At 30.9% G+C, this 25,933-nt stretch overlaps 3 protein-coding genes across 6 annotated transcripts in view; 1 reads left to right on the top strand and 2 right to left on the bottom strand.

Moving 5' to 3' along the window:
* CHS2 (chalcone synthase 2) overlaps positions 1–25,933 on the top strand; it is a 97,568-nt gene that overhangs the window by 52,887 nt on the left and 18,748 nt on the right. The gene's annotated exons all lie outside the window — the stretch shown is intronic.
* On the bottom strand, positions 5,245–7,703 carry LOC100819682 (chaperone protein dnaJ 20, chloroplastic). Its single transcript, XM_003524885.5, has 2 exons — positions 7,214–7,703; positions 5,245–5,510 (listed from the first exon to the last, which is right to left on the bottom strand). The coding sequence occupies exons 1-2, from the start codon at positions 7,616–7,618 to the stop codon at positions 5,361–5,363; spliced, it is 555 nt and encodes a 184-aa protein (XP_003524933.1). The 5' UTR covers positions 7,619–7,703; the 3' UTR covers positions 5,245–5,360.
* LOC100796921 (uncharacterized) lies at positions 15,587–22,593 on the bottom strand. Of its 4 annotated transcripts, none has more exons than XM_041015519.1 (9): positions 21,791–22,593; positions 20,900–21,334; positions 20,155–20,674; positions 17,830–19,202; positions 17,693–17,747; positions 17,099–17,607; positions 16,609–16,682; positions 16,236–16,376; positions 15,587–15,829 (listed from the first exon to the last, which is right to left on the bottom strand). In XM_041015519.1, the coding sequence occupies exons 1-5, from the start codon at positions 22,329–22,331 to the stop codon at positions 17,707–17,709; spliced, it is 2,910 nt and encodes a 969-aa protein (XP_040871453.1). In that variant the 5' UTR covers positions 22,332–22,593; the 3' UTR covers positions 15,587–15,829; positions 16,236–16,376; positions 16,609–16,682; positions 17,099–17,607; positions 17,693–17,706. The 4 variants fall into 4 exon arrangements, with proteins under 4 accessions (XP_040871453.1, XP_014631171.1, XP_006580150.1 ...); XM_014775685.3 differs by having other exon boundaries at positions 15,587–15,882; XM_006580087.4 differs by having other exon boundaries at positions 15,587–15,882; positions 17,054–17,607.

Here is a 25,933-nt window from a genome sequence, read left to right on the forward strand (position 1 = left end):
TTGAACTCGTAAATACTTATCTGATTCCGATTTGATGTTTACGAGAAAACCTGTTTTAACCATGGTCGAGTTCAGGTTTTTCCTATTTTATAGAAACACCAACGCTTATAGTGTTGATGCTTTTGGCTTTAATACACACATTTATTATAGGGTATAAGTATGAATGAAATGTTGTATATGCATGAATGGAATGGTAAGTTCTGCAGGCTCTATAGATAGATAAATGAGTGCTGTGTGGTCTATCACATTTTGGAACAAACTCAACTTAGGGACAGATTCATATATAATTTTGAACGGAAACGATTTAATGCCATTTATGCAACAATTGTACAAGAAAAATAATTTTGTACATTCACCGCTTGCTTAATTAGAGTAGACAACATTGGAAATCAAAATGAACCGACCGTGGGAGAATGCATCCATCAATTATCAGTCTAAACTTTTAAAAAGAGTTTATGTTTGATATAGTAATTTGATCTTGACATTTTTACAGTCTAAATAAAGAGTTGTAACACTAAATGACGGGGATTTATAGATTTTCCATATTTCAAACCCAAACAAGATTGTTTGCAATAAAAAGATTTTACGTGTTGTTCATATGTTTTTTGTCAGAAGGATTGTTAATGACCAATTTGGTGGAAGATGCTTTGGTTAAGAAGGCTTTGTCCTGCACTAGCTCTTTTATTATGCTGATGTAGCAAGTTTTTTGGTTGCTTAGTCTTAGTTTGTATGTTGGGCTTGAGTCCCTTTTACCCAGTAAAAAAAACTTTAATCAATTAAAGTCAATTTTGACATGTAAGTTTTAAAAATTAAACTCCATATATTTTAAAAATGAATTTGAGTTATCCTCCCTCCATTTGTTTCAAATTATAAGAAATAATTAACTCATTTATGATTAATAAGAATATTAATTAATTTAGTTATTAACATTAAATTTATTTATATTTATTATATTTTTTTAAAAAAATTATCCTTAATTTTATTGAAAATTCATTCGTCTTTTCCAATTTGCATAAGAGAGAAAGAAAGATAATTTAAGGTATTTTAGTCAAAAATAATTTATACACAAGAGATATAAAATGAAGTTTTATAATAAAAAAAATATTAACTATGTCGGACCGGTTAGTTTTGCATGTTGCTCGTGTTAGTTTAAAGATTTTGGGTTGGACCGGTTAAACCAATTGAACCGTGAGTTTTTACCGGATTGTACGGTTTTTGAACGGTCTTTATCCTAATAGTTTTAAGGGTGTGACGGACCGAATAATAGGACCATATTTATTTGAACCGGCCGGTTTGATTTAAAAAACTGTGATTATATTTCATATTGTATCAACTCGATGCAATATTTTATTATATTTAGAACATACGGGTTTTAAAACAAAAATCCTAACAATATATAAATAATACTTTGTATAACGCGAATTTATATTTTATACTGGTATGTTTTAGTACATTCTGGGCTTTCGATATTTACTCTGTCTATTGGTATAATTATATTCACACAAGAATTACTCTCTAATAGAACATTATAATTTTGCCCAACAAGAACGGATTGAAAAATATGTTTGTGACTTTAAAAAATGAAAACAAAATTTTATCAATATTCTTCTCACTTTGAAGAAATTACACATTACTCCCTTAGCTCTTAAAATATACACTGTATTATTCTCTTGAGTGATCAATATATTCACACAATACTCCCGTTTCTTTTGAAAATTACACTTGATTCTCTTTGAGAGAGCAATATATATTACACTAATTTATTTTGATGTTAATCTTAAAGGACTATTTTGGTTCTCTGCAACACTCAACATCATTACTCAGAAAAAAGAAAACACAACACACAGGATACAAAGTGCCACAATAAGCTGTCGATCGTACACAAGAATGCCTCGTTCACTTGTTTCAATGATTTTGGTGAAAGTTATTCTTGCAGTTGCAACCATGATTATTGTTCTATTTTCACATGCTGTGAGCAGCCAACAGATCTGTCTTGGATCATGCGAAGACACTCCAAGCTGTGATGCCCACTGCAAGTTCATAGGCTTTGGGAAAGGGACATGCTTCATAGTCTCACCTGCATATTCCAAGTGTTGTTGCTCCTAAGATGGTGGACAATATTTTTTACTAAGAGTTTTCTTCATATATAGGGTTGCAAGTAAGTAATGTATTTTTTAATAATTATTAGTTTCATTGTTGGAAATAAGAAAGAGGATTGTAAGGAGGGCCATCTCACTGGATTGACCTTTTGTTGATGAAAAACTTACTTTGAAACTATTACATGTGATCAGAAATTAGAATCAAATTCTTCTTTTCCCATTCCCTGTCCCCCAACTGAAATTATTAGTTGTCCTAACTCATGACTCTTAAATGGGAAGAATCCCCCACTCACCCTTAACTTCAAGGTTATCTTAAAGAAAGTTATCTCAAGTTACAAATTTGCAACACTTTGGCATTACAACTTTTATTGATAAAAGCAAATTAATCCTCCTCTTTCTTTCTCTCTCTTTGGTCGGGAGAATGGCATGTGGTGTGGGTATGGGCATGGGAACGGGAAGTACAAGGGTGTCTCATGGGAATTCAAACTCATACAAGACAACATGGTATGTACCATTGACAATGTCAAGTTAATTTTAATTTAAAGTTAAATTAATCAATATCAACCGAATAATTATTGGTACAAGTAAAATTAAATTCATTTTTTTTATACGTAAGATTTCAAATTCAATTTTTATAAACGAAAAAATATATATAATTACCACAAAGAGGTAGTTAATAAAATTTTCACACACAGATTAATTATCAGCCAAAACAGCTAACCATGTACATAGTTTGCATGTTAACCAATATTTAATCGATATCACGATTTACTACCAAAACTTACACGTGTCAGGCACTGAACCAAGCCACAACAATGCTCACAACTCATCACTTGGTGTAACTTTTATGCGTCAATTTTATTCACAACATCTTGAAATATGCTTAGATGCATATTACCTTATTCGTATTCGTATCCATTAGCTTCCGAATCATAATGCTTCATTCTGTATGTTATTTTGCTCATTCAATTTGGCCAATTTCGGCCAGTTTCCTTGTCATTCCTACTTCCAACCACTGCATAATTAATCAAACCAATAGCTTTTTCATTTATGAATGTTGGGATAAATGTGTATGTATAATATCAAATTGATTATGTTATCAATTTTAATAAAAAATTGTTTTTTATTTAATTATAATATTTATTATTTTATTGAATTATTAATTTGACAAATCCTTGATTAAAACTAGAAACTTGTTATTATTATAGAAATTATGATAATAAGAAATAAATTTTTTATAATTTTAATCTAAATTGTTCTTGATAATAAAATTATTGTGAATAGAACATCAACAATCTGAATAGATGATCTTTATTGGATAAAAATTAATAAATCTCATTTATTAAATTACATTTATAGATTATGTACATGTGGATATCATCATTAAACTGACTCAATTAAGAATTCCTAATAATTAATATTACATTGATATGTCAATAGAAAATTTTCAACAAATATAATAGTTTTTTTTGACATGATATTATTCTAGTAATTATAAAAATTATTTGTTATATTTTAACTTGGGACACCTAATGTCTTAGGACACTGGATGAATGAATATTAGATATGATTAAATACTTGTAGAATCAATGAGTAATAAAAAAGAAATCTATCAACTCTAGGTAAACAGTTTGAATTCTATGATAAAACTAAGATGTTGACCAAGACAATTGAATGGAAGGAGAAAAAAATTTCTTAAATCATTTATTGATTAAATATAATGTTTGAATTTATTAGAGTTTGACAGTAATATTATACTCTAAAGACTTTAAATGATGGAAGAAAATATTACACCATTTTTTCTTAACATAACACGTTTGATGAGGGGCTTTCAAATTGTATAATTTGTGTAGTTTAATTCAATCATATTTGACCCTTGACAAACGAAAGTTCCTAACGACCAAAGTCCAAAACATTTCGAAAAGAGAGAAAAAAAAATAAAGTCCGAAAATCTTACACATAAACAGGCACCCCGACAATCTTCTCACGCCAAAAATAACTACCATATGACACGCTTCATGAGGGCCTTTCAAGTTGTATAATTTGTGGAGATTAATTCGATCATATTTGACTCTTGATATTAAACCAAACTTCCTAATCCTACTGGTTGGTAACCAAATATTTTTCCACCTTACACATAAATAGGCAACCCAAAAATCTTCTCAGCCGAAATAAATATCATATAACAGTTTCATGAGGAGCTTCCAAATTGTATAGTTTGTGGAGTTTAATTCGATCATTTTTGGCCGATCAAAAAGAAAATTCAATCACATTTGACCCTTGATACTCGTCCATTTAAATGCATAAACGAAAACCAAAGTTCCTAATCCCACTTGCTGGCAACCAAGGTCCAAACTATTTTTCTTCCTCCCACCCTACACATAGGTAGGCACCCCAAATTCTTCTCACAGCCAAAATAACAACAATACAGAACAATCCATAAATAAAGTATTAAAAAAAATTGTCAAGACATCGCTACATGTCAGTTGAACAGTTTTTCAAGAAAATAATTTCAACTTTTTATTTTACTCTTTTTTATTCTCCCTTTCTCTTTAGTTTTTTTTTCTTAGAAAAAATTGTGCAATACACAGGTCTAGCTGCTAGTTACACTAATAGTGTGTCTAGTTTAAAATCACTTTTAGCAGAATTGATTAAAAAATCAAGAGTGAAGCAATAAATAGTTACATACTAGCTTCAACTTATTTATAAAGTCGCCATGATTTTATGGACTAGACTCAAATCTCACTTGTTATCCTCACTTTATTTGAATCCCCCTTAGAATATTCAAACTTACAATTGAAATACCAACTAACATAATTTTCAATTAATATTCACATTTAATTTTGCATTAAGAAGTTAATTCTAAATCTAATCAATTGAGTTAAAGTAATTATAAATAATTTTTGCATTAAATAAAAAAATTATACTAAATTTTGTTACTAACTTGCTTTTAGAATAAAATCATCTAATGATCTAAATATAAATCACTTAACTTCAAAAGCAATTTTATCTAAAATTAATTTTGTTCAAAATCAATTTTGCAAATGATAACCAAAACACACTAAAATGGCTAGAGACGTTAATTCAGCCGACTATATGGTTAGCACGCTGAAAACTGTGAGTAGAGCAATGGGCCAAGGGCACGTTTTCTCAACATCAATTTTATATCTGATTTGATCTCGAGTAGGAAGATGTACACATTATCTATTATCTATATATACAACTAGTTACATACATATAGAGAACTAAGGAAAATCCAGGTCATGATTCATTTGACAATTCATCCCTCTGCTGGCGCATTCGTGCTGCCCATGACATATTCCCTCCAACATCCTTGCTGTTACTTCTTCTCTTCAGCTCTGACAGTTGAGATTTCCACCTGACTTTCCATTCACTTTTTTGTTCAACCACCTGATTCAAAACCAACAGCTTAGAATCAGTGAGCAAAACAATTATTGTTCTAGCCAAACACCTCTACCCCCTTTTCTTCAATTTAAAATTACAAGGGGAAATAAAGTGAATTAGACAACTGAACAAGCAAATACAATAAATTAACATGTCCCTATCTCTTTAGGATGCATTATTCATGAATTCCCACTTACTCGTTAACACGATAAAAAAAAATGCCGAACAGTAGTATATGAATAAAGAAATAATTAAGATCACACTCAATCTCATTAGCAGACACGTTTCATCATCATTATTGTTAATTGTTAATAATACTAATATTTATATCCTTTCATACTGTTAGCTTGCACAGACTTTTAATGTGTTGAAGAGCCAATTATACATGTTATACAGCAACAACACACTTATTCAGTTTTTACGGTGGTGAGCTGGGATTGAAGTTAACATATTCAAAAAGATTTAATTTTTTTTTTGGAAAAAGAACAAAAGCCGTAATAGAAATCCAGAAACAATGTATTCCTACCAGGAAAACGTCATAAGGAAGTATCTGCCGGAAGCCCTCATAATTTATGAAAATAGAATGATTGGGTGTCTAGGTACAGTGCAGAAGTTAATAGATATTGCATAAAATAACACAACCTCACAGCAGGAAGAATCTGTTATACCATCATGAAAAAGAAATTTAACTTGTACAACAGACTTTCATGTGCTGAAGAGCCAACTACAACACACTTGTTCAGATTTTGGGGCGGAGAGGCTGGGATTCAAGTCGACATATTCAAAAAGGAAAAAAAAAATGGAAAAAGAACAAAAGCCAGAATAGTCCTCATAAATTATAAAAATATCAATTATGGATAGGTGCAGAGCAGAAGTCAAATTTTGTAAGGGACACATTAAATATTAATATAAGTTCACAAACAGCAGGAGGAATCTGTGATACCATCATGAAAAAGAAATTCCAACAGAAGCAAGGTGACCGCTACAACTGTAATTTTTCGAAAACAAAAGGCATAGAACAGAGAAAGAATCAAGTTCCTATTACTAACTTATAAAAAGCACCCTGAAATATAAAATATCAGAATTCAAACGTGCATGATGAAGCAATTCCCATTCCAGGTCAAAGTTACAGTCAATTTCTTTGTTTGCTGACAATATATCAGATTAGATTAAATTCAAATTCAAATTTTGAACCACCGAGCTAATTTTTCAATTGTGAATCCTAACTCATCAAATCATAAGTTTAGATACACAGTGAAAAACAGGCCTAGTATGTCAAATAAACGATGTATAGAGCTCAATGTAATAATTTTAAACAAAGTAAAGGAACAACCAAACAACATGCACTAAGCAGCACTATACCTAATTCCCTGTTCCTTTTTATTTCACAATTTAACCTTATTTTAATTTTCAATATCTTTAACGAGGACTGTTAAAAGAAAAGCCACCCAAAAAAATAGAAAACACAAGAAATCATTGAATCATATCATATAACGAACAATTCAAAGTCATTTGCAATTCATCCTACACTTGCCAAATCATACAATTCAAATGGCGGCAAATGGTAATGGTTAGTTCGTTAGCAGGAGGGAGGGATCAAACCCGCCAACAATCCCTCCTTTCCTTCTTTCTTAACCATCCAACCGACCTTATATCTCCTGAAATGGCGAATCATGTGATTCAAATCAAATGAATGGAATAATTAAAACCTGATCGTGATAATTATAGCGTCGACGAGCGTTGAAGGCCAAGTTAATGCCCCTGGCCATGTCCTTATCGTACATAGCTCTTCGGGAAGGATCAGATAAGGTTTCGTAGGCCTCCTGCACCTGAATAAACCTCTTGGTGTACTCTTCGACCCGACCCGGTGGCGACACGTCAGGGTGGTACTTTCGGGCGAGTTGCTTGTAGGCGTTCTTGATCTCCGTTACCGAAACCGATTCGGGTATGCCCAGAAGCTCGTAGAAGCTCAGCTCCACCACGAAGCCCTGGTTCTTATTCAGGGTCGCCTTGGGAAACGCGATTCGGGTCGCGATAATGGGCCTGTTGGGCCTCAAGAACACTGGAGATACGGTGGGCACGCTTCCCGGTACGGTTAAGCCATAACACTGCATTATCTCTCTCCCTTTCTTCTTCTCTCTTCTCGCTCTTACTACTTGATTTTGTTTGCGTGTGTTTTGCTGCTATTACTCTTTATGACTTATCGATTTTATATGGTTCTCATTTCATTTTTTATTTTATTTAGTTTTGCGTGATTGGATTTCACCAAAAAAAAATAAACAAGTTTTACGTTTGTGGTTAGCTGTTGTTTTAGCCCTAAGTAAACAGTGGGAGGCCAAGGTGTGGCCTTTGTATCATTGGGTGGGTTTTACAAATCTAGATTTTTTTTTTCCAAAAATGATTCTTAAACATCTATCACATATATTTTAAACCAGAGAAAGAAATATGATAGATAATGCATATGATTAATAGGAAGAGGGAGACTGAGAAAACTTAATTATGTGCTTGAATTAGCATTACTAATTAGTAGTATTGCACATCCGTTACTCTTTTAGTTGTTTTTATCGCATGTTTTAATCAACATTACTAAGTAATGAATACAACCATTAAGTTATTAATTGACTAGTTACACATTATTTGTGAAATTTGATATGAATTTTGTATTAACAGATTTTTATATGTAAAGTTTATTTTTAATTGATGTGAAATTTAATTTTTTTTAATACGTTTATAAATAATATGATAGATTACTTTTTTAATATATTTAACACATGTTTTAATACCATATTAGAATGTTAGTTTTGATCCAACATATGTGAGAATTATTCCCACTTTTATATTATATTTTTGTAATATCTTTAGTTGATGTAAAATTCTAATTTTTTCTAATATAATTTTTCACGTCTAATATTTTTAAATTTGATGTATAAATAATATGATAATTGGCCTTTATTTTGATAGTCTACACAAAAAGATATAAAATTTAATTAAAATATATTGATAATGTAAAGTTTTTTATTTAGGTTTTCACAATTATCGTCTTTCCAAGGCAATCCTTTTATCACATTGTAGAAAATTATTAGCCCCTTACATGATCAATTTTTCGATAAAATATAATATATCCAATTTTAAATTTTTATAAAATATTTTATTTGATTTTAAATACGTATATTTATTTATTTAGGTTTCACGTGTCAAATTTAATATTTTTAAATTTTTTCATTGACACCAAAGTCATCAATAATTGATCCACTATTAATTTTAATTAATATTTTTTACGATGTAACATTTAGGATAAATAAAACCCAAATAGATAGTGTTCCAACATTAGTATTATTTCTTTTTATCTTCTATATTATCCATATATGTTTTAGATTTACAACATTCAAATAATACTGCCTTGTTCTACCTCGAGTAAGATTAGCTTTTATGAAAGCTCTATGTAGGAGGGGAAAAAACATTTATGTCAGTAACATCTTTTATTGTTGTGGAAAGTTGTTATCTTACCTAACTTCTTTGTTTAATTTTATTTAGACATGTAGACTCTGTTTCAAACAGTTGACAAATTAATACCATTGCCCACTTTATTAACATGTTTAAGCCCACTTGTTTTCTAATAATTATTAAAAACAATGTTGTTTTAATAATCATAGCAAAAACCAGTTCTATAAGTAACATCTTTTATTATTCTTAAAAGTTGTGATACCTAATTTTCTATATGTAATTCTATTTTGACATGTAGATTATACTTCAGACAGTTGACAAATACCATTTGGCCCACTTTATTAACATGTTTAAGCTCACTTGTATTTTTTAATAGTTATTATTGAGTATTATCCTTCTTTTTAGGAGTTATTGAACCTTGTGCTTAAATATACTTCTCAAATCTACATCACTATTCACTAACATGTTGCCTACAGTTTCGAGTTGCACACGGTTTAAAATCTCCCAAATTGCAACCTTACAAACAATAAAAAACATACGTAACTAAAAACCTTCACCGTTTTTTTTTTTTTTTATAAGCGTATTCGAGGGATTAAAAGTTGATTTCTCACAATAATAAACATGAAAATGTCATATTCTCATTTTTCTTTTGAGTTTTAAAAATTATTTTTGAGAAAGTTATAACTTCTATTTTCACTATCAACATGTTTGTTTCAAGTCATATAAAATTAGTTCCTTGCCGTAATTGTGAATTTAAAAATATAACATTTTCATGTTTGATATAAATTCTAAAAAAGTATTACATTTTCTTATGTGAATATGTGATATTCTCATAAAATGAAAAAAAAAATTAACGTAACTTTTAACTTCTATCTTATTTTACCTCATTTTAAATATACCTAGAAATAACTTTTTGGTTATAATATTTATAAAAATGTAATTCCTGAAAATATAATATCATGCCTAGACATAAGAAAAAGGCAATGAATTATATATCTATAATAATTGATCATAAAATGAAAAAGAAATTGAATCTCTGACATCCAGTTTATTTAAAAATATATCGTAGCAACAAATTTAACGTAAAAAAAAAATCTTTTATTTTTATTTTTTGTGTCAAACAAAACAAATCTTGAGTTGTTTCTGGATGGAATGGAAGATTTGGTTGTTCTTAAATAGCAATCAAGTCCATTATTGACTTACAATACAATATGTTAATAAATCTAAATTAGAGAATAAGCCGTTTTATGTATGCAAAATGGTTAATGACAATTATTATAATAAAAGCATTCTCTACCATAGAATTCGGCGTTGGGGGTCAACCCGGCGGCTTCTATTAAGAAGGCGGCGCAAAGGAGGGGCGGGCGGGCTGCCACGACGAAACAAGGGAATGAAAGGCTATATATCATCCTCAAGAAAAATATTAGTACCAAAATATTAAGTACATAATTTATATATGAAATCTTTTTAATAAAACCTAAAAAATTGAGAGAGAAAAAACAATGAGAGTCATCACCAATACAGATTCAAAATTTCACTAAAAGATGTATCCACAACTAATATCCAATCATATTTTAAACATGATTACCTTTAAAAGGATAACATGTGAAAAAATTAAAACAATCAATCATAAGTACATATTTTGTAAAAAAAAAAACAAAAATTAAAGATATAAATATTTTTAAGTTCTCTCAAGAAATAGAAATAATCTAAAAACAAACAAATTTAATCACGCCTTTTATTTGTTATCTACAATTGCACCTTTAACATTTACATTCAAACAATATTTTGTAACACTTTTCTAATTTAAAATAAGTCATACCTTATGTCTCCCTAGTTTAAACCAAATATGTCAAAAAGAATTTTTTATTAGAACTATTAAAGCGATGAACTTTGATATCAGAGCTATCAATAATTGATTTAGGTCATTTTTGGATTTAAACTTAAATTTTTTCCCCCTCAGGATATGCTTGCGACGATAACTTTAGAAAAACTATATATAATAAACTTTTGAATAAAAGTGCAATTCTTTTAAAAAAATATGGAATATTCTATTTTATTTTGAAATATGTATATTAATATTAATCATACCTAAGGATAAGACTTTAGATGTGAGCTGTTGGTATTATTTTTATTTAAGTTTGAAGTTTCTCTTTGATATATGTTGAGTATTAACATCTCATTGGTTTGAATAGATTTGATTATTGAGTTTGATCTCATTAAACAAGATCTTGATTTGTGGATGAAAAAAATATAATTACGAGAAAAAATTATAACAAAGATTATCAATTAGATTTTTCAATAAAAATTTATTATCAATAAACTTAATAAATATTTTATATCAATATCATGATAGAAAAAAAAATATTAACTATTAATACCATTTTTTATTATATGAACTATGAAGGTTGGATTTTAAATCTAATTGCAAAAATACCAAAACTACAATAAAAAAAACTTAAGTCTTGTTCTATTCGTAAATACAATATTATAACTAATGATTAACACACTATTGCAATTAATAACCTCTTTCAATAATTGTCAATTTTCGGGTTTGAACTTTTCCTATGGGGATAAGCTTTGGAAGATAACTTTAGGGATAAGGGGGGGAGTTATATAATCAATTTTTGTTTGATAAAATATAATACTGTTATAAAATTTTACAAAACATTATATTTTTTAAATGTGTGTATTTATTTATTTGTTAGAAAAAAATTAATTGAATCTCTAACGTCCGGTTTATTTATAATCGTATTATCAAATCTTATTTCTTCCGGTTTTTTTTTTTGGGTACAGGAGGAAAGGAAAAAAAAAGTAGATGTTTGTTTCTTCCATATGAATAGTTGTATCATTAAAATTTTGTTCTTGTATTATACCTTTTGTGAGATTTTTTTAACAATAGTTTCTTATGATTTTTTAATAGTTTATTTTTTCTAAAAAAGCTATTGTAGAAATATCTTACAAAAGGTATAAGACAATAGTTTTTTATTGAAAATATTTTTTTAATTTATCAGAATTTTAAAAATAAAAATAAATTTTTTATTTGAGGAGATGGATTAAAAAGATTTTTTTTTAAATTTAAGGGACTAAAAACATAATTAGTCTAAAATCTAATTATTTGGTTCAAGACACGTTTTGGGTGCTTCAGAATACAGGGAATTTCAATTTGAGACTCCAAAGTCCTTAACAAAACTTGATATTGCAAACAAAATATTTATCTCTATCTTTTGGTTTATATTCTCTATCGGACATTTTCAAGTCGTTAACTTTTAAAAATATATAGGTTGTATTCTTGTGTTGTGTTCGTAAGTGTTGACGTTAGTGTTACAAACAAATAATTTGGATAATCTTCAAGAGGAAACCTCTTTGTCGAATTCATATGTCCTCACGGATTCAGACATTGGAGATTCGGTTCCGAATATTTTGATTGCTAATTTGCACATTTATTTTGAACGTACTGGTAAAGTAAACTAATAAGGTCGCCGCCTTTGGAGTACTCGTTTGTAGTTAATTTCTTAGTAAGATTATATAATTTTACTATGGTGATTATGAAAAAAATTATGTAATTTAAAAATCTGTAAATTCATAAACATAGTTGTGGATCATTTCAGGAATTTTAATATTCATTTTTTTATCATATTATTTATAAAGACTAAGGAGTATTTACTGATTTGGTTAATAATTATATATTTTTCGTTAAGTAATACGATTGATTAGTTTTAGTGGGTGCCTTCTTCACAAGACTCGAATGAGGAATATTGCTTAACAAAATTGAGTTTAGTATCATTCAAACTAACAATTTGTTGGTTAATATTCATTTTAAAAAATAAAGAAAAAAATAGTTTATATTTATTTTTGAATTAAAAATAATAACTTTAAAATGAATATAGCGATTAGATTTCATAAAATAGTAATGATTCATAAAAAAATATTTTGATGATAAAATCACACATTTGAGTAATGATTAACTAGTACTTTAGCTTTTGCAATACAAAGGATAAATATCTATTTTATTTTATGTAACTAAGCTTTACAATAAATAAATATTTCCAAATATATCGATTATATTTAAAATTTATAATGAACAATTCATATGGTGGAATAAGAAAAATATTAAAATTAAATTTAGAAATAAAAAAATAGATTGAAAGAGACAAGAGGTTAATAATAATAAAAATCCTAAAATGGCTCTAATTGATAAGAAAAACAGTAAAATGGTTCTCACGGAAAAAAAAATCCTAAAATGTTAACGCTTAAGATAATTATTATAATCTATGTAGAGAGATTATTTTGATAGTTCATATAAAAAAAATACTGCAATTCTTTTAAATTTTGATTATTTTGTATACGTATCAAGTTAATTTATTTTTTATTATTCACAACTTATTTGAATTTTTTTTAAATATGAAATAACTTTGAACTTTTTTAATTGAAGTCCAATAATTGAGAATTTTAAAAAATTAATTGAAAGAAAATATTGTATTACTCTTGAAAAAAAATTATTTTAGAGAGCGTAGTTTGATATTATTCTAATTGGATATACTAAAGAAATACTGAAAAAAAAATTAATACCTTATTATAACTATTAAGTTATATTAAAAGTTTGTAAAAAATATTAATTTTTTTTATTTTAAATGATTTAATGTCACATTGGTTAAAGATAAGAAAAACAAAAGTGCTAGACGTGAGAGATAATCCTTACCCTGTGAACTATTTTTTATAGTTGAATTAAACTCAAACTTACATTTTAAGACAATATTAAAGTTTATCTTAAATCTATTAATTAGGTCATCTACCATATTATTCACGCACTAAACCTAAAAGTACTAGACGTGAGAGAACCTATTAAAAACAACTTAAATTTCACATTAAGATAAAGATAGAATATATAAGTCAAAAACAGCTCTCATCCCATGAGTTGACATTTAAGATTAGGTTACGACTAAACTCATGTTGTAGTTTAAAATATTTTTAAATTCAATTTGAGACTATGTTACAATAGAGTGATTAAATTATCATTGAGTGAAATGTCAAAATTACTTGCTTATTAAACTTTTATTAACGATTTGCCAATCAAAAAGTTAAAAGAATAAAGTAAAAATTGACAAATTATAGTATTGCTTCTCATGTGCAACTTAACTTTATAAGTTTCGTCTTTTTTTGTCACTCATCTTTGAATTCATATTAGATTATCCAAATCCACGTTGACATACTAGCTAACACGTAAATATTTACATGTTTGACATTACGCTAATGAATTAATTTTATATAAAAATTGATCAAGTTAAATAAATTTTAAGTAAGTTTCACATTGAATAACAAATTATACACTGAACTTAATTACTGACATAATTTTAAAATAAAAACATCAAACATAAATTTTTACTTAAAAACCAATTTTACAGGCATTCGTCATGGCCATCATTATGCATATGTCATCAATTGTTTTCATTACTTAGAAAGGCTGCTGTTGAAAAAAAAAAATACAAAAGCTTACTTAGATTAGTACGCCAATAAACCTGACGACAAAACGGGACCAAGAAACAAAATAATTAGCAGTTGTACGTCTTGGTTGTTTGTTTTTTCTTACTTGGCTTGGTTGTTTGTAAGAAAAAAATATCCTATCTTAAAATAATTATCATTTTAACAAGGAAACATTTACAAATGAATAAATTTTATAAGATTATTATTCTCTTTTATATATTTATTAATTTTTTTAATTTATGTAATACCTAGTGTGAATACCAAGAACAACAAATAGTACGAAACGAAAGGATATTACGCTTGTAGTAATTGTATTTCTGTATTAACAAGCATCTTCACAAGCACTTGATAAATGTAAATTGAGTCTATTATGAAAGAGTACTAAAAAACACAGACACTTTTTCAAAATACTCTATCTTTAATAAGGAAAAAATCATTAAATGACAAATTGTCATTTCTAATAAATATCAGCCAATAAAAAATAATATATTTAAATTTTAAAAAGTACAATAAAGAATATAGTCCTAACATCGCTCTTTATGAAAAGAAAGATCTTTAAATTTTGATTAATAGTATATGTATCCCATGGCTTAAATTACTTAGTTCTAAGTCATGAACTGATGAATACTTTTCAGAAAGCAATTTTTACTTCTAACGGGATCAGAGAGGGGGGGACCTAAAGGAAGAAATTAGTTACTAAATGAAAATGTAAGAAAGTGCCCTAAATAAAGAATCATAGCTAAAGCGAGGTTCCAAGAACCACATAACATAGTATGTAGAAAAAAGAAAAACAAACTTCAATTTAAGAGTTGGAATATTTATGTTAGACTCGACACACTTTGGAATTTCCATTAATAAACTTCCACTTCACAATCAAATATTAGTTTCACCAATTTTAACTTTGTTTTGTGCAGCAAGAGATGCATAGAACGACGTGATTTCACTCGATGACGATGATTAGCTACAAGCCTACAACTGAGTAGGTTGGTCATACAACTTAAATTAGGATTATTTTCGAGGAAAAAGTGGACCAACATTCGATCAAATATTCCCCAAGAGCCTAAGTCATCAACGCTCAATACTTCCCCCTCAGTTAGCCATTAGTTATTTGTATATGTTGAAGGGCACGCATCAACATGTTAAGAGCTCAACAATAACCTAGAATAGTACTACCCATTTCTTTTATTAAACCGTGCAGAACTATGAACAAACAGTGCGGTAAAGGCCTAAGCGCCAGCTGGAGAAGGCATAACATCAGTAACTAGACCAGGTGGTGAAGAGACAAGAAAAAAACGGAAACTAAAACACCAACAGAACTTCCAAGAACAAACTTCACACAATCATCTGGTGAAGAGAATTTGCAGCTGCTCATAAGATCATCATATCCAATGCTTAACCTAACCAAAAAAAAAAAAAGGATGGGAGCAGAAGGGGCAAAGAGAAAACGGGGCTGGGGACAGAAAAAAAAAGAGCACAAAACAAGGGGATAAACTTAGTTGTGACCCACCAACAGGAAAAAAAACCAGAATTTCTTTAGCACCTCTCAGCAACAAACTCATTTTTTAAACCCACAATTTAAGTTTTGACAACATATAAAATCAACACAACAAAAACTCAACTCAATCATTACGATGACACTGAAAATCGCTCAATATGCAAATAATTGTAAAGAATGTGATGCAAAAACATCAATGTGAGCAGGACAACATACAGAACTACGTAAAGCATGGACAAGACTGACAAAATAAAATTGAAGAACCTACACAAATAGAAGAACCACCCGATAGTTTCACGGAGAATTACCTGTTGAAATCATTTGCATTACAGCATTTACTTAAGTAAAAACTGTAACTCAGCCAGTTGCTCAAATGCAACATGATGAAACTCATTGCAGCAACATCCAGGTTCAGTTGATATAGAAGCTTTACCTAACCATGACAATTTCTTGGGGGGAAAAAAGGAAAAAAAAAAAGGAAAAAGGGGGGGTGGGGGGGGGGAGTGCAGGACAATATAAGACACCAGATGATGGTAAAAATATTGGAAAACAGTACTTAGAGCAAATGCATTCGCACATAATACAAAGCTAAGCAGGCAGCCTCCCATATTGCTCTCAACACTTACTAGAAGAAAAACAAATATGCTCTAAACCATAGAGCATCAGAATCTGACTGCATACCTTCAATTACACAAGAGAAAATCAACCCAGCATAACTGTATCTCAAAGCTCCAACAGATTTCAATGAGAATAACCTGCATTTGTTTTGGATATAACATGCCCACCATACCACAAAACATGAGTAAACGAAACGGAGCCTATGGGTGGCCACATCAAATAATGATGCTTGCAACTAAACAAGATCATACTACAAAAATTGGCCACATCAACTATAGAATCTAGATATGACAGACCAATGAGGAGATAAACTTAAATAGTCACTGAAAGTTTAGTTTAACATATTGCTATCCTTAGTCCAATAAGTTTTAGATGCATATAATCGAACACTGGCTAAAAAGGGTTTCTCCCTCTGAACTATCATTTTTGAAGAACTGGAAACCAATAATATTCAGACACCATCAAATTTTAAAAATAAATATCAAGACCCAAACATAGCAAAAATTACCTTCAATAAAAAGAATAGTATACTTAAAATAACATTCCAACATACATCAATCAAGCAGTAAAAGAAGCATGACATAAGCGCTGCATGGTTGATTATGACAAAAGCAGGACACTTCTTGAAACCTTAAACCACACCAACAGCTGTGGGATTCTACACCTGATCTTTACCAACCCAACCTGCAAAAGAAATAAACAACGGAAGATGTTCATAAGAGAACAGAGAATATTCTGGGGACCAATCAAATAGTGGAGGCACCATCCTCTGAGAATTGCGGTCCTCCTAAGAAGAAACAGTATATTCCTTGGAAAAAACTTGTCAGGAAACCTAAATGAGAATCCTGAATTAGAATATGCTCTTTATCCCATAATCATTGACAGGTGCAGAAATCTTCAACCACAAAAAACCATGATCTGTGCAATGCTTTTGAAATAAATCTACACTATAGTGACAAGAAATGATAGTAGCCTTGAGTGACACCACTTCCAATTCAAGATTGAATAACAGAAATCTATACTCATGGCTATGTTCTTTGATATAATTTAGAACCACCACTCCTGTAAGCACAGAAAGTAACCAAGCATTAATAATCATACAATACAAGTGGATAGTCTTTTTTTCTATATTCAAGTTAGTCATTACCAAGCCAAGTTTGCTTAATATTTTTCACTTCCCACTTTTTCCACTGATATCCATCCTGCATCAAAGAGGATTCTCAGATTCGCAACATTCAACTAAACATAATTAACAACAATGCTTGAGAATGGGACTTCCCATACCTGGGTTATCATCAGCTCCTGCATTTTCACTTGACCCTTCTGATTTGTAGTTACCATTCACTGAAGTCAGTGTCCCATTATCATTCAGGATTGCTGAGTCCTTCGCATTTATAATTGGTTCCTGAAACACATCTCCAAAGAGTTTAGAATTTTCTTCACTGGTAGCACTTTCTCCATCATTCAAATGATGCTTAACTTCAGCAGATCCAGAATCAGAAGGTGATTTTCCTTTTGAATCATCCTCCTTGTAATTTCCTCGTAAGGGCCCACTCCCATCAAATTGTCCTGATTTTGATTTAGATGGGGTTTTCTTTTGATGCTCTGATTTTTCACCTCTATTTCCATATTTATCACTGTAGTGATTCTTACCTTCAGGGGACTTTGTCAGTTCAAAATTTCTCTCATCCAAGTTTATATGGAGTGAAGTGCCTCCTTTGTCATGCTTATCTTCTAATGATATTGACCTTGAACGCCTTCTATCATGATGCTTTGATTTCTTATCTCTATTTTCCCCTGATTTATCTTTAGAACGACGCTTCCCTTCAACAGATTTTGACCTGCTCCTTTTAGTATCACGATGTTTTGACTTTTCATTTTTACTTTCATCCTCTCTGACATCAGTTTGATCCCTATTGTCTGTAGATCTTGATCTGGAGTGCCTTTTATCACTATGCCTCAATCTTCTATTTCTGTTTTCATCCAATCTCTCAGGAGAATCATGCCTATCATCCACAGATTTTGAACTCGATCGTTTTTTGTGCCGGGATCTACTTTCATCCACTTTTCTTGGGGATGACCGGCTCCTTCTGTGAGGCTTCTCATCCACAGATAATGACTTGGATCGCCTTCTCTCTCTGCGCTTAGACTTTCCATGCAAGACTTCTTCATTTTTGCTAGAGTGAAGCCTATCATCTGAAGATCTTGACCTTGAGCGCCTTCTGTTTCTTAGTTTTTTTTCATCAATCTTTGGAGAAGGCCTACTTCCTCTGCGATGACTTGGAGAGCCAGAATCAACACGTGACTGTTTCCTTCCTCTATGAGGTGAAGTTTCTCTATGACATTTTGGAGAAACAGGTGATTTCCTTGTATAAGGACTTACACTCCTACTTCTGTTTCTTCTTGAAGCAGATGAACGATGATCAAGTGATCTATCTGAATCTCGTCTTCTGTATCTATCACTATGTTCCCTAATATCTCTATAGGACCGTCTTTCCCTATCATAGCTTGAGTAATGATGGGGCCTCAATGGTGACCTAGAGCGGTGATCCTTAGAATGACGAGCAGGTGAATAAGAGCGAGACCTCCTCCTTCTCCGGTAACTGATAGGAGATCTTGACTTTGACCGAGATCTTCCACGAGGAGGAGAGGATGATCTGCCAAAGGAAATTAAATTTTAGATTAGACAGAGAGCTTTGTACAGAAAAACAGAATATGATAATGACTGGTAGAAAAAAAAAATTACAACAAGATTTTTCCCAATTTAATTCAAAATAACCACGAATCCATGATAAACGATAGACTTGCCAATTGCCAGGCCACCCACAATATATTTCTTTCTTCCATGTTAGACACCAGTTAATTCTAAGTACAAATAATTTATTCAGCCCAATTCTTCTTACCTTTTTTAGCATCTACATGCACATACATAACCCTACCACATCTAGCTAGAAATATAGAAACTTCATATGATTCAAATATTTCAAACTTTCTATGTTGAAACCTATAATAATTCAGGACAGCTGGTTGATTCAGTTAAGTCACGGCGATGGCATCAATTGAAATTCATATACAATTGTACATAACTTCTCTAATGAAAATCTCCCTTTCTAAAGAATCAGCACAAACAAGGAAAGCAGACCGATCAACAAGGAATTCTCCCAAGTATGTTAATTCATACTCTATTATTGCTGCGCCACCCAAATGACCTCCAATACTGCAGGAGGGCACAAGTCCCCATAACTCAGCAACTTTGCAATGCAAGAGTGGGGAGGTTCCTCAACTACAATGTACCTACTATTCCTCATGCACAGTTAGGATAGTTGGTTAAGTGTCGCATCAGTTGCAAGTTTGAACTAATTACAACTGTTCTGTAACAACATAAAAGTATTGTATCTTCTATTATCCCGAACATAATAAGAAATACAGAAACACTTCTCAGTTTTCTCTCTATTTTTCGCACCATCAGTTCAAACATTATGAGTTCATGTCTCCTACTTCCTATTTAGGACATCCCCGGAACAAAAATCAAACCTGGACTTAATTTGAAATAAAATCAGGACAATAAGCATATGTTATCCTCTAAACAATTGACAACAGTAATCAAACCTGGAGTTTTGCTTTGTCTCTTTCTCTTCACTTCCAACTCCATCAGGATTCAATTTCTTACTTATTTCTGCAGCTCGGGCTGCTGCTAACTCCGTGGCAGATTTCATGGTTGCAGCCCGGGTAGCAGCCTGCTGTGCAGTCATAGATTGTTGCATAAGCAGTGCTTGCTGGAATTGCATCTGTTGCATTGCAACAGCTTGCTGCATCATCAGAGGAAGAGATGATGAAGCAAGTGAAGAATTCGCAACAGATGGTTTCTGTGGAAGTGATTTTGCCATTTCAACATTTAAAGGGCGCCCCCCAACATCTATGTTGTTTAATGCCAGAGCAGCAGTTGCCTCTTCAGGCTTCGAGTATTCTATATAGGCAAAATGCTTTGAATCTGTGATTGCACATTCAACAACAGTGCCACAGAATCCAAAGAGTTGTTTTAGCTGTTCTACAGTGAGAAGAGGGCTAAGATTGCTAACTTGAAGGGTTTTCTTCAATGCATCATCCTTACTAGCCTTTTCAGGTGAACCTATTGTGGTAGCAAATACAATTAGAAGAAAAAACTAGGACACAGTAAAACACAACAACAAAAAATAATGTCACAATCAAACATAGTGCAAAATTAAGGAGAGAGAGCTTTCATCATATTAGAAATTAGTGCAAAATTAAGGAGAGAGAGCTCTCATCATATTAGAAATTTAGAATTGTGAAATGATAAACGTACCACTAAAACAAAATTAAGATAACAGCATACCAGCGGAATCTTTCGCAGACTGAGCTTGCACCTGAGCTGCATGTGCTTGAAGGGCTTGAGCAGCAACTATTGCCTGAGCGGCAGCCATTGCAGCTGCAGAAGGTGCCATAGGAGCTTGGCTAAGTGTTCCCATTGAGGTTGTCGCAGCCAAGGCAGTCATTAACAAATTATGAGGTGGGTGATTCAACTTACAATCAACTTTCGCACAACGCCCATTAAGGTAATCACGACAAACTTCCCCAAGTGAGGCCCCAATTCCAGGCAAAATAGCACCACCAGAAGCTCCAGCAACAACCCCCGGAATCATTCCCAACAATCCAGGGAATGCCCCTGAAACTGACCCAGAGTAATTCGGCATGTTGGGCATAGTTTGATTAACGAGATTTGGAAATGAAGATGCAGGAGCTAAACCCAGCAGCCCTCCAGTACTATTACCTACAAAACAAATCAAAGCATTGGAAATTGACCACCAATAAGATCATTCAAACCAAAATACAGACATATAGACAGCGACGAGGTTATCAACACAACACCCCGCCTATGCATAGCCAATCTCAAGCCAATGTAATGAGAGAGGGTTGTGTTAAACCTTCGGCAGCCAACACAACACTCGTTGATATTAGATATACTAAACACAGATCACTCACGACAAGTAACCATGGTGTCATTGAACCATGTAGCCAATCTCACTTGGTGGGATAAGGCTTTTGTTATTGTTTGTTTTATCACTACTCATAATTACATCCTAGTCAAACCAACTTATTATCATACATATAAAAGGCAACCAAGTGAAACCAAACCAAGAACAACTCAAAACAACCACATTTGAGGCAAATGCATACACTACATTCAAAAAAAGAAAAAGCAAAAACCATAAAGCATATGTAGTACCTGCTGCACTGAAAAACACAGGAAATGGGCTCCCCATGATAGGCCTCCCATTACACTCAACACTGACCATATAATTCCCTCTCTTAGGCACCACATAAGTCACAGTATAAGTTCCATCCCCCATATCCTTCACCATCCCCTCTTGCTCAGTCCCTCCAACACCCAACCCGGGAGTCACCCTCACCTTTATTTGCGCGCCGCCGCCGGAAACCTTCCTCTCATCGGCGTCCTTAGTCACCACCACAAACGAGGACGGAGCGCACGCGGTTCCTCCGGCGATCCCGGTCCCCGCAGCGGTGCACTTGGCGGGCTCCACGGGGCCAATGGGCTTGTGGGCCAGGTCCTCGTACTCCTCCTCGGAGTCGCTGTCCGAATCAGCAACGCTCCCTCCTCCCTTGTCGTGTTTATTCTCCAAAGCCTTGAAGGTGGCCTCGAACGCCGCCTTCGCCGCCGCGGCCTTCTCCGCCTCGCTCTTCAGCTTCGCCTCCTCCGCCTGCTTCATCCAAATCGGCTTCGCAGCGCCCGAACCGCGATCACCCATCAAACCCTACCTTCGAAAAATTACCACCAATCGCTGATAGATAAATACTAGTAAAACCTAATTTCGGGGAAGGGGGATTTTCGATAAATTAGTGCGAGAACTACCCTATTTCAATAATAATAATTTCCAAGATTTGGAAGATTAAAGAGAGAGAGAGACCAGAGAAAAGGCGTTGAATTGAATGGATTTTGAGGGCATTGAAATGATTGTTAGGGGGGTTGACGGAAGATGGAGGGTAGATTGGGAAAAGAGAAAAATGGGAGGTGTATTGTACCTGTTCGTTGGTGTGACGGCTAAGTTTGGTGTTGGAGCGTTGGGCTTGGGCTTGGGCTTGGGCTTCGGCTTCTGAAGTCTGATGGTAGGAGAATCAAGAATGGGTCAGGGAAATGAGATGTATAAGGAACATGCTTTACAGCACGTGTTATAAATAAGACTGATTATATTTTCAGAACCCAAAATTTTAAACACAATGAATAATTCTCTATTATTTCTATCTTTCTTTTCCTATCATACTACATTATCAATCAAATTAATCACTTATCTTTCATTTTTTTCTTTTTTTTCTCAAGTTTTAAACAACTCAAGATTATCCAATAAATAAATAAATTGTTTTTTTACAAGTGGGAAAATACCGTAAATTAACCTTATGTTACACCTTAAATTGTTGATTGCGAATTTAAATTATAATTCATGTGTTCATATAATTCTTCTTATAATTTATAATTTAAATCATATTTATCTAGTGTGAATTTATTCATAGAAAACATATCAAATAAAAAGTCTTCTTATTATGAGTAATGAGAGCTACAAATATAATATAAACCATTAGATTATATTTGAACGGTTGGAATTAAACAAAAATGCACATGATATTTTTAAAGTAGTTATATGATCACAATCTAATATTTAATCTTCATCATCTGCGTATGATTATAAAGTTTAAAACTATAGTTCTTACTTCTCATAGTAAAAAAAGTTTTTACTTCTTCACAATTGTGACAAAGTCCTTGTGTGTGTTTAATCAAGCATTTGGGATAGAAAAATTCTCTAATGGGTAAAGGACATGGGAAAAGCGTAGGTGCAGTGAAGTTCTTTTGGATAGTTTGAGAAAGTTATGAATGAGAAGGTGATAAAGCAATTTGAAAATTCACCTGTATTAATGATTTTTTAAAATATCTTAGTCGCTTAATTATGTTTGTCATTGTTTTAGTTTCTCCCATCAAATATCATTGTTTTGTGATAATGTGTGATAAAATATTGTTGATTTGAGATATTTTTTCATAAGGCATTACAATTTTTTTGGGGATGTAAAACCATTAAAAAAAAAGTTTTAAGAATTGAAAAACATAAATAAATAGAGATATCTAGTAAAAAAAATTCAACAACCTCAACACACAGTTTAGTGGCCCATTGAATCATATTTAAAACACAAAATCAACAACTCAGTAAAAAAATTCAACAACCTCACATAAAAAAGTAGAGATATGTAGTAAAAATATTCAATAAGTAAAAAACTCAACTCACATAAATAAATAGAGACATGTAGTAAAAAAATTCAACAACCTCAACACACAATTTAGTGGCCCATTGAATCATGTTTAAAACACAAAATCAACAACTCATAATAAGTAAAATCATCAAAAATAAGCAAAATCACAAATCACTTAATCCATGAATCAAAACCCTAAGCACCAAAACTAGATAACCCATAATATTTGAACCCTTCGAACCCTGATTCCCTAATTCACTTCTTAAGCAAACACTAAACCATTCCATTTTAATTTTTCGTGCACAAAGCATTTCATTCCATCGGTAACACCATGCATAGAGCGAACATGAGATGATGATGGTGGCAAGATAGTGAGATGACGTGACGGGTTTTAATGTCACAAGAATTTTCAATTAAGTTGTTGATATATGTATTGTGGATTGTTGATTTTGCTTATTGGATCACCTTTTCTATTTCTTTCACTTCAAAATTTCAAATTTTCTTTTAACAGTTTCAGGTTACCAAAAAATTTGCAGCGCCTTAAAATCGCTAAAAAAAATATCTTCGACTAATAAATTTTACCACGTATGTCAAACTAGTAATTTAAATGAAAAATCAAGGGTCATCTCATCATTGTTTAATGGTAATATTTGATGGAAGAGGCTAAAAATAATAATAAACATAATTGAGAAATTAAGATTGACCAAAAAATTATTGAGGAACTAAAAGTGAATTTTATGAAAATATAAAAGACTAAGACTAAAAAAAATTGAGAGACTAAGACTAGTTAAAAAAAATTAAAGGAATAAAAATATTTTTTGTAAACAGATGATAGACTAGAGGTATAGTTTTAAAAAAAAATTACACGTGAATGTCACGTTACTGGACAACAAAGAGCAAAAATGTTAACGTATAAATAGTTCGATAAAAAATTTGATAAGGACTACAAGCAAACATTTGGAAAGTTTAGAAATCAAAAAGATATTAAACCCTATATATGATTTATTTGAATTGAAGGTACTTTATTAAAAAAATACTCATAATTAAAATACAATCAAACATATAAAATAAGAGATACAGATTGATTCCTATGATATTAAACCAAAATAAGATAATATCAAAATGATATAAATTTATCAACATTTATACATTATCTTAATATACATTAGAGTTTTTCTATTTTAAAATAAGTTTTATAAAATATTTTTTAATAAAACAAAATAAACAATGTTTGATGTAGATTTTATTATATAAGTTTGGATGATAAGTTTTGTAATAATAAATTTATATGTTAATAATATTTATTATATTTTAAATTTTGCTACTATAAAGTATGTGTTTATATATAATGCATTAATAATATTATATATTACATTAATAATTGTGTTAAAGTATTTGATTTATTTCTTTTAACTACTTTTAAATATATTTATGTAAAACTAATAATAATAATTGAAAATAAGCATATTTTTATATATGTAGTCAAAATTTAAAATAATTCATAATAATAAATTTTATAATCATTGAATAATCTATCTTTTCTTATTTTTTTCAGCCTTTCCATTCTATAGCTCGAAAGTTGTATACTCTCATGTTTTCATTAGGCCATCAATAATCAATCTTTTATATTCTATCTAACTTCATCATCTTAATGCACTTCAGACTTAGGACTATGTATTTTTTAGTTGTCATTGATTTAGTTTATTTCAGGATCCATAAATTCAACTATGAACCGACTCAATCCAAACATGATCTAAATATCTTATTGTCATGTTTGATTATGTTATGTCTTTATCTAATTATATCTTATCATATCTAATTAGTCCTTATGGGAACAATTATATATTATATTTATTAAATATTAATGTTATTTATATATTATATTTAATAAATACAACAATAAATATTATATAAGGAAATTCCTACGGAAAAAAATGTTTCTATAAATTGGTTTTTTAAACAATAATAATAATAATATCATATATATAGGTAATGATGACTTTTTATTTTAATAATATATTTTTAATATATATATATATATATATAAAATATGAAAGTTCATGCATTGAATAAAAGTGTAATATATTTAAATACCATTACAACTAATTATATA

Source organism: Glycine max, chromosome 5 (genome assembly GCF_000004515.6).
Source record: "Glycine max cultivar Williams 82 chromosome 5, Glycine_max_v4.0, whole genome shotgun sequence".
Taxonomy (NCBI): Eukaryota; Viridiplantae; Streptophyta; class Magnoliopsida; order Fabales; family Fabaceae; genus Glycine; species Glycine max.

What these genes read in the sequence shown, in the direction of transcription:
- LOC100819682 (XM_003524885.5), bottom strand. Translation starts at nt 7,618, where the DNA reads ATGCAGTGTTATGGCTTAACCGTACCGGGAAGCGTGCCCACCGTATCT. An exon ending in GCTATAATTATCACGATCAG is followed by an intron (nt 5,511 to 7,213) that starts GTTTTAATTATT and finishes GTTTTGAATCAG; the next exon opens with GTGGTTGAACAAAAAAGTGA.
- LOC100796921 (XM_041015519.1), bottom strand. Translation starts at nt 22,331, where the DNA reads ATGGGTGATCGCGGTTCGGGCGCTGCGAAGCCGATTTGGATGAAGCAG. An exon ending in TGTGTTTTTCAGTGCAGCAG is followed by an intron (nt 21,335 to 21,790) that starts GTACTACATATG and finishes TTTGTTTTGTAG; the next exon opens with GTAATAGTACTGGAGGGCTG. An exon ending in AGGAGCTGATGATAACCCAG is followed by an intron (nt 17,748 to 17,829) that starts GTATGGGAAGTC and finishes TCTTTGATGCAG; the next exon opens with GATGGATATCAGTGGAAAAA.